Below are 9,809 nucleotides of genomic sequence, written 5' to 3'. Positions count from 1 at the left end.
TTAAACCGCGTTTATCAAGAGACAGACGGACGTAGACGAAACATGATTATTATTAGGTAGGTATACGTTTTGTATCCCCACTGTTTCTTTATAGATATTTTAAAAACAAGTTGCCTGTGCTTGAGCTTTACATGCACATATACGTTTATAATGATAGTATTATACAACACGCATCAATGGTTAACAGCGTTTATACACAGCGTCCTATGAATAAGACTTAATTTACAATAGGTCGCTAGACCATTTTTTTGTTTTTTGTTTTTTGTTTTTTTTTTGTGATTAGTAATAACGCGAGGACTAAAAGTGCGAATCCAAACTCTTTTCATACGATATAAAGTGTTCTACAAATTATGTAAACTTGCTTTGAAAAATATAAACTGTGAATTATAAATTCAAATATTTAGCATCTATCGCAATATAAACAATAACTTCAATACATCAACAGAATTGAGTAGCTTACTCGTTTCTGTATCTATTAAATTAACTAAGACTATTAATCAGGGCACAACAGGATTGAATTCGAAAAACTTTATAATAATCCTAAGACAGATATAATATATATGTTAAGTAAATTTATGACGAGCAATATTTTCATCACATTTGTCTACCCAAAGTATGTAGTATGTACAGTATCATTGATTATGAACCTTATTTTTGTGATTAATGATAATAAGAAGATGCCTATAAAGACGTACTTATGCATCTCAGTGTTCATGTTAATTGTCATCATAGGTTATATTATACTTTATAGTTTTTATAGTGCTTACGATCTATGGTAAATATACTATACATTTACGAGTATACGTTTGTTGATAAGACTATAATTTTTATTATAATTAATTATGCGATTTATTGTCAATAATAAAAACTATAAGAATACATTTTACACCGTCTAATTGTGACATGTAAAAGTTTTTACGAGTATCTGTCTCGTATACACTGTACAAGTAAATGTCAGTTTTATATTACTTATCTAGTTTTGTAGAAAAATGACTTTTCTTTGTAGCCAAAAATACTTATACAATATAATACCAGTATACTATAATATAAAAATAAGTTTTAAGGTTAATATTAAAAAAATCGAATCGGTTGGTAATAAATTATACAAATGCATTATAACGTTTTAAAAATATACAGCATAATTATTTATTAATGCCTTTCAAAATATATTTCACCGTTAAAAAAATTATTTATTATGAAAAATTAGTAGTTTGTAAAAAAAATATGTGGCAGGTACAATTATTTTAAACGTAATACCTACTCAATTACTTAATGAAAAAAATAATGATTTTTATTAACATTTAAAGTGTAGAAAGATTATTCTAAAACCGCGTAATACCTAATATAGTTTAATAGATAAACATAAACTTATTATTATAAAATAATAAAATACAATAATATAATACATAATAATTGTATCAAAATACAAGTAGGTACACGATAATCAATAATAAATATTGATCAATCATTGTGTTGATATATAATGTGTATAAAATGTGTATAATATAGGTATATCGCATATACGTCATTCATTATACGTGAGTTACGGTCTTGGGTCGTTGGGTTGGAGTTTCACCAGATTTTCGCAAATTTCCCAATATTTCTTGGCATTTCCTTCGTCTAAAACATCACTTCTCAAACTGCTTTCCTAAATTTAATAAACAAAGATTTCATTATATTAGTTCGATGTTTAAAATCATTTAAATTTTATCAAAATAGATTATAAAAATACTTCTGTTACATGTTCCTTTCAAATTTGAGCTATTAATATTATCACATGTATGCTAATCGAATTATAGATACATAATAGTGCGTCTTGAACGGTGAACCTTATAATCCCTACTAGATTCCCAACAATAAAATATATTACTCATAAGTTGTTTAAGATTTTAATATAATAATCTTGTACTTGATTTTTCTGTATAAACACTCTATAGCGGGGGTGAAAGCCATCTTGTGGCACGTGTTATTTATTATAGTTGATGCACACTGGCACGCGAAAACTTTTTGAGTGACATATGTCGACAGATATAGTTGGTAAGTACAAAACAAAAATTTCCCACTAATCTAAATAGTCGATTTAAAAAACTGATCGGTGTTTTTCAAAATAAACTTTAAAGTATATGATTAGAACAATTTTTACTATGCACAATACATAATGTTGTTAGTAATATTTTTAATATGTTCATTATCAATAATTATACTAAAGTTTCCATTAATCCAACGTCAACGTACGTTTAAATTCTCTTTGAAATTATGTTATTTCCGTCTATAATAACTACGATTATAACCACCGTGGTTACGTAAACCATGCTCTCAAATATAAGCGTATACAAAGTAAGGAGCTTATTATAACGGAAATCTCGAAAGTTGCGATTATAAGTCTATGGTAAGTTTATGATGGAAGTTAATAGTAATGGAACGAAGAAATCGTTAAATAACATAAACCATGGCATCAACGCTCACTAATTATTATTAATTATAGTTACCAAAAAACGGTATCAGTAAATTAATATAAAATAATAATAATAATAATATATGACAGTTGCATGCATACACATATAGGGGTTTTATTTTTAATTTGAAAGTGGGTGAACACCTTATTCAGAGCCACTGCATAATTATGCACGCACCTGCCACGTAATTAATTTCGTATGTATTCATCTTTACGCACGATGCGTGAAATAAAATATATGTCATGTAATAAAATCATATTTACTTTGCAGTCCTTAAAATATTTTCCACTAGTCTTGGCAACGTCTTCACTGACGGCCAAATAAATTGAAGTTTGTGCACCTTGTTCGGTAGTCTGAAAGCAAATCACATTATAATATGTAAATATATAATATAGGTAGTTAGACATGAACAGACTTAAATAAAACTGATTTTAAATAATAGTCATGCATTATAAATACATATTATACAGTGCATACAATAATATGAAAACACTAAACATCATACGTGTATATTATATTATAATTTATAGTTTAAATTACAAAATAAAATTAGGTATGATGTAAAAATACGGTATTTCATATATACTATTTTATACTTTTGCACATTACTTTTTATACGTGCATTATACTTTGTATAATATCACGCGAGCGTATTAAACTATAAATACTGAAGACAAGTATGATTAACTTATATATTATACAGTTTTTTTACTTATATTAAAATTCTTTGTTTAGATAATTACGCAAATTACAAATAAACTTTGTTCGTGCAAACATAAATGTATTATTTGACAAAAAAAAAATAAAAAAAATAGGCGTATAACAATAGAAAATTAAAAAATAAACTTATTTGTTAATGCACGATGATTTACTAACTTTAAGTTAAATATTATTAACAAATTAGTATCAATGAGTAACGACTAATTAGCCAACGAATAATAATTTTAGCAACTATAAATCATCGTCTTATATTTTTCATATGATGCAAATTTAAAAAAATAGTATACATCATTGTGTATAAAATAATTCTATACGACTAAATGTAGATATAATAATTAATAATTATTTGATACATTATAATTACATTTTCGTAAACTTATATTTTTGTCATAAATACATAGCGCAAATAATAAAAAGTGTATGCGTTTTATTATCATGTAATTGTGACACTGTGATAAAATGTTTTTCCATTTGCAGCAACATTTATGTTAAATTACATTTTGTCTATACGTATATGATACTAATACATACCTTAAACATAGTCTTTACAACCAGCTGCAAACCCAAGTTCAGCGGAAATGGCACATTTCTCCATATTCCAGAGTCAATGATACCAGGATGAAGACAATTGCACGTGACACCTGTTTGATACAAAAAATAATATTTTACATTTTGTCGATTTAGAAACGATGATGGTATAAATCGTTATAGAAAATCACCTGAATTACTATCTTTGAGTTTACGTGCTAGTTCCATCGAGAACATGATGTTAGCGTATTTAGAGACATAGTATAAGTAGGCGGGCAATTGATTGATCGGATTTGGTTTGGCCAAGTTCAATTTTGCAAGCTTGTATAAGTCGGAAGCAACTATTACAATCCTGCTGGACGCAGTCTTTTTCAACAATGCTAAAACGAAAAATAGCTTAAAATTTACATAAAACATGATATTCATCTAAATCAATACATCTTGTTCAACATTTTAAACCATATAGTTAAGTTAGTTTATTTAACCGTTTACAATATGTCACACATGAATATAACATTAATGTATTTAAGTTTAAATTTAATTTTGCATTTTTATTTAAAAACTTAGCGAAATGTCGTTCAGCTATCTAATATATTATACCATTATTGTACAGTGCGTTACGTAGAATGATTATATTATTATCATGATAATTAAAAATTAATATATCGTGTGTTCTTACGTAGAAGTAAATGTGTCAGCAAAAATGGGCCGTATTGATTGGTAGCCATGGTAAGTTCTAAACCATCTTCAGTAACTTTTTTACCAAAAGTATTAGCTACACCAGCGTTGTTAACTAATACGTCCAATCGAGATTCTTGTTTGTTTACTTCAGCTGCAAATTGACGCACTGAATTCAAACTGCTCAAATCCAATTTCATGAGCACAACATCGGAGTTTCCGCTATAGTTGATGATTTCGTCTAAACAAAACCAAAAATTATAATTTCAATGTGTTTATTACATTTTAAATACATGCAATAAAAACAAGTGTACAGATATTGTTGTCCCATATCGATCAGTATTATTAACACAAACTTAAAAACTAACAATCGGATAAATTGGTGGATAAATAACAAATTAAAAATTATGTTATATATACACGAGTTTGAATTAATTTTTCGAATATTAAATATCTTAAAATTATGTGCAGTAAGATTGTATGTTAATTATGTTACCTAATAACCTCGCTACGTGTATCTACGTAAAAATTAAATTAATAATTTAAAATTAGACATTTATGGAAATATCATATAATAGTTTTTTAACCTGCACATACGTAGTATATATTGTTTACCTAATATTATAATTATAATAATTATATATCGAATATAAAATTTATTATTAGGTGTATGTAAACCAATAACTCATTTTTTCTTTTCCTCTTTTTAAATTTCCCAAGTTAATTTGTATGTACCTTAATTGGCTTAATTGAGATATTAATTTCTATAGTAAATTATTTTTATAAAAAATATGATTTTTTTTATACACGATTTGCATAAAAAATGACTCTCCAACACTGTCTTGTCATAATAAAGAACCACTGCTTTATATATTCCACTTATGGTTCTGAATCGTAAACATGTCTCAACGTGTTTGTTCTATTGGAACTAAGCTGCCTAGTACCAACCTCTTATCCATTTCTGTCAAAAGTTTAAAACCTATAAAACTATTTGAATAATATGTGATAATTATAAAGTGTCAAATCCATACAAACGTAATTTGTTAATTATTAGTTAAATTTAAATTGAATAAGCTTGCAGTATTTCAACAGAATATGAAAAATATAATAATGTTTATTTTGTTTTTAGCGATATAAAAAGCAAAAGTTTTCAAAATTCTCAAGGCAAATCGTTCAAATTAATATAATTTCAAAGTGGTATATACATCATAATAAGCGTGGTTAAACAAAATATGATAATTGATAAATATACTGGTAGGAATTATTTAGCTGTCGGTTATCCGAAATAATAGTACAAGGCTTCAATTAATTAAATGTAAAAAAATAAGTACATTGCACTATAGAAACAACGGAATGTGCATTAAAAAAAAGAGTGTAGAAAACAAAAATATCATTAAATAATTGTACACACAATCATCTAAGAGGGTAACTAACATACCAAAATCGCCACAGATAATGCGGACACAATATTAGAAAATATTATGTGTTATAATATAGGTTAATAACATACAAAATATAGAAACTTAAAATGGAATTTATACGCGATACTACGTATACTACTAAGTATTATTAAATACTAATTAAATTAACAGAATTAAATTACCGTAAAAAAGTAAATATGGTATAATATTTTATGTTAACTATTTATTTTTATTTCAATTGTTATCGTGCAAAAAAAAAAAAAAAAAAAATGAGTCAGTGAAAAGTAACTTTAATGTCACTATAGGAACTAATAGAATTTCCTCTAAAGCAAACCGTATAGCGAGCTCTAAAACAGTTTATTTGTACCTATGCATTATGGACCCCGTAAAAAAAAATGAAATCAAATTATTTCTAGCAAATAATTTTTATTTATTAAATGATCGTATAAACTATAAATACATAAACAAGTAACGCACAGTCGCACTGCATCAACGAACGTCCGAAACGTCAGTTGTTTGTGCAATACCGTACTGTCACCCACAAAAAATATATAACGTTCCTGCCCAGTTGCGCTTATACGCATTTGGCAAAATATAAAATCCTGTTAGATAACATAAAAAATAAAATAGAAATTTAATCGATAGCCGAACAATCACGTGCAACTATTGAATTATTATTGTAAGTAATCGATTTTTACCTCTAGCTTTCGATCCGGTCTCCATATTCCTGCAAGCCATGATTACTCTGGCGCCACGCTTAGCCAGATCTTTGGCCGTTTCCTTGCCAATGCCTGAGAAGAACATGAAAAAGAAATACGAACACAGTTAATAGTTATATACTCTGCGTCTAACCATATTGTGGGTGCGAATGTGTGTGTATAATATAATGTACGAATATATTTAATAATAATATGCTCCTTAAACATTACCCGAATTGCATCCGGTGACGATTACGACTTTGCCTTTCATGTTCGTGGTGCCGTGATATACACCTGTAGTCATCCAAGTGTATAGTTTAACAATGACCAAGAATATAAACGCGATTAGAGCGGCATAGGCGGCGATTACCACCAGGTTAGTCGTGTGAAGGTAAGAGAGAGTCTCTGCCGAATACCACATCGTAACTATTGAAATATAAACAAAACATAATGGTTAAGGCTCACATCAGTCCTCTGTAAGGTTTTATACGACGAATATTCGAAATTTGTACAGAAATTAAAAATAATATGTTTAATGAATAAGTGGCCTTGGGCTCAACGTGATGATTATCAAAATCCTTGAAAATATTATTTGGTAATCTCAAATGATAAATGTATTTATTTTGGTGGTTAAAAATATGAAAGTACCTAAAATATAGTTAATCGATGACTTATATAACGACATATTTAGAAAAAAAATTACTTATTTAATTTAGAAAATGGATGTATAATAATAATGAATTTAAAACCAATAAGATCTGATCTGGATGAGAAAAGAGTTCAAAACATTAATTTGAAATACATTTAAATTCTTCGATAAATACATTAAAAAAATGTTTTGCATATAGTTGTTCAAATTGTATTAAATAAATAACATGTTTAAAGTTATGGATGTTCAACGATTGACCAGAGATTATAACTAAAAACGTTTCAAGTCTTAATAAAACTAAATCTTTCGCAAAACTAAGAATATAATTATTAATTACTTAAATTATGGTCAAAGTAGTAGGTACCTACCTATAAATACCTACCTAAATATATAAGTTGAAAAATTTATTTAAAAATCAATATAAAAACTACATAAGTACTAAATACTTTTATAAATTTAAATTAAAATAATAAATAATACACATTTTACACAAAAAGAATAACTACCTTCCTATACGTTACAAATTTCAAAATAATATCTAATTACACTATATGATCTATGTTAAACGCATACTATCCCTGATTTGTGCTGTAATATTATATTATTTAATACAAGTTATTTACATGAGTACAATCATAAAATACAGACAACAATAATGTGCGGGAGTTATTTTTAACCTTTGAATATAACTTATTGTAATATGAATAAATGAATCTATTAAATATAATAACATTTCCTTGAGAAAAAAATATTATGTCATAGGTACATGGTAAAAATTATAATTAGAACACTAGATTATAAATAATGTGAACCGTGTACATACTAAATATACAGGACATATGTAATACTACATGAAATGTATAAGTGTACAATACCTAATGTGTATTGTATTGAATTATAATAGCTTATTGTGTTTATATTTTCTTAAGATTTATTAATAATACTTGTTTAACTCTTAATACGTGTGAGTTCTTACTTAAAATATTTTATAATGTTCAATTTAAATAAACAATTAATTTTAAATTTAAGATTATAAAATTCGTATAATCTTTATAGACTTTGTATAGTCTTTATAGACATTTATCTATTATATAAGTTCATCAACGGCGTATTCGTAAAAACCTATACAATTTTGTGGTAACCTAATCTCAGTTCTTGATAATGATCAACTAAGATAAGAAAATAATTTTGAAAAAGTAATTATACAAATTACCTACATAATATAATATAATGACGTCAATAATGCAGAGAACATTACATTGTTATTTTTTTTAAACAAAACCATTATAGTTATACTACTCAAAAAATATAATTTGCTACTTATTATAATGAACCATTTAAAAATGCAGTTGAAATAATATTATAATAATGAAATATATTCCATAGAATTTGTGCGGGAAAATAGGTATTAATTTTTAGCAATAAATTTATGAACATGAAAATATTTTAAACAAATTATTTATAAAGGTATACTTTTTTATATCAATTAAATAGTACATTTATTTTAAAACTAATTCATATTTATTACTAAATATAAACGTCACCAGTCATTAACACTGTTAAAATTATATGTATTAATGTATTTATCTTGGTGATTTCATCTTTTATACATCATTATATTACGTTAATAAAACGATAATTACTTAGATAAGCATTTTTTTGTATTAAACTGAAGAATTATACTATTATATATTATTTTGAAAATGTATTCATTAAAAAATAAAACACCTCTGCACACCAATCTCGATGAAAATGTAACTAAACTAATGAAATAGTCAATAGGTAGTTAACTAATGCTTTTTCAAGGATCTATAAAAATTAATGAAAGTAAATAGGTACTAGGTAATAGTTATTAAACTACAGTAAACTATTGACCAATAGAAGTTGGTAATTTTCTATAAAATATTAATATCATTATGGCATTATCTTTAATAATAACTACAGCTGTTATAATTAAGCTGAAAACGTTTAATATTATTATCAGCGTTAAGATTAAGTAAACACATATCTGTGAAAATTCTGTTGGCTTTAACAAACACTACTTTACGTTTCACAGCTATAACGAATATATATTTTAAAAACGATTTAATTTGTAAATTTGTAATATAGGTACTAACTAACTAGAAACATGATATACGTCAATGCCATAATGATTTATCAGATTCGTAACTTGAATAATTCATGAAACCTTATCAGAAAAGTGTTTTTATTAAATATTTTATGATTATAAACCAATGTAAAAACGATGTGTATTTTTATATTAAATGAGAAAATATTTTTACTTACATTAGACGTTGACTCCTATCTTAACGTATTGAACACGTATTGTACGAGTGTGCGGTTAAGAGTTCACAGCTGTTGCGTGGCCAAGTGAAAGTAGTATAGCTGTGGAGGAAGTATGAACAACGCGAAGATGAAAACGACATAATATGCCGGGCGGAAGGGATAGCGGTTTGTGAGTACGTGACGTAATAATATAGACGATGGCTATAGCTTTTCAATAGTTTGGATCACATAACTGACAATGTGTATGATTAAGATAGAATTTATTCCTAATTTCACGATAGTTTAAGATAAATATGTGTTAACTGCAACTACTATATCATAATATAATATTATTAGGTATACGTAATACAGTAAACCTTATATACCAGCTTTA

General features: G+C 26.4%; 1 protein-coding gene across 2 annotated transcripts; it reads right to left on the bottom strand.

The window, feature by feature from the left end:
• Positions 1-1,444: 1,444 nt before the first annotated feature.
• On the bottom strand, positions 1,445-9,545 carry LOC112601737 (retinol dehydrogenase 14). Of its 2 annotated transcripts, XM_025349496.1 has the most exons (8): positions 9,437-9,545; positions 6,733-6,927; positions 6,502-6,594; positions 4,384-4,623; positions 3,896-4,084; positions 3,708-3,817; positions 2,720-2,809; positions 1,544-1,648 (listed from the first exon to the last, which is right to left on the bottom strand). In XM_025349496.1, the coding sequence occupies exons 2-8, from the start codon at positions 6,920-6,922 to the stop codon at positions 1,544-1,546; spliced, it is 1,017 nt and encodes a 338-aa protein (XP_025205281.1). In that variant the 5' UTR covers positions 6,923-6,927; positions 9,437-9,545. The 2 variants fall into 2 exon arrangements, with proteins under 2 accessions (XP_025205282.1, XP_025205281.1); XM_025349497.1 differs by lacking the exon at positions 9,437-9,545 and having other exon boundaries at positions 1,445-1,648; positions 6,733-6,922.
• Positions 9,546-9,809: the final 264 nt, after the last annotated feature.

Source organism: Melanaphis sacchari, unplaced genomic scaffold (assembly GCF_002803265.2).
Source record: "Melanaphis sacchari strain LSU unplaced genomic scaffold, SCAv2.0 Contig7_pilon_pilon, whole genome shotgun sequence".
NCBI lineage: Eukaryota > Metazoa > Arthropoda > Insecta > Hemiptera > Aphididae > Melanaphis > Melanaphis sacchari.
Note: the sequence above shows the minus strand (reverse complement) of the source record. Positions and strands in the feature narration are given on the sequence as shown.

What these genes read in the sequence shown, in the direction of transcription:
- LOC112601737 (XM_025349496.1), bottom strand. Translation starts at nt 6,922, where the DNA reads ATGTGGTATTCGGCAGAGACTCTCTCTTACCTTCACACGACTAACCTG. An exon ending in GACCGGATCGAAAGCTAGAG is followed by an intron (nt 4,624 to 6,501) that starts GTAAAAATCGAT and finishes GGTTTTGTTTAG; the next exon opens with ACGAAATCATCAACTATAGC. An exon ending in TTGTAAAGACTATGTTTAAG is followed by an intron (nt 2,810 to 3,707) that starts GTATGTATTAGT and finishes ATTTGCTTTCAG; the next exon opens with ACTACCGAACAAGGTGCACA.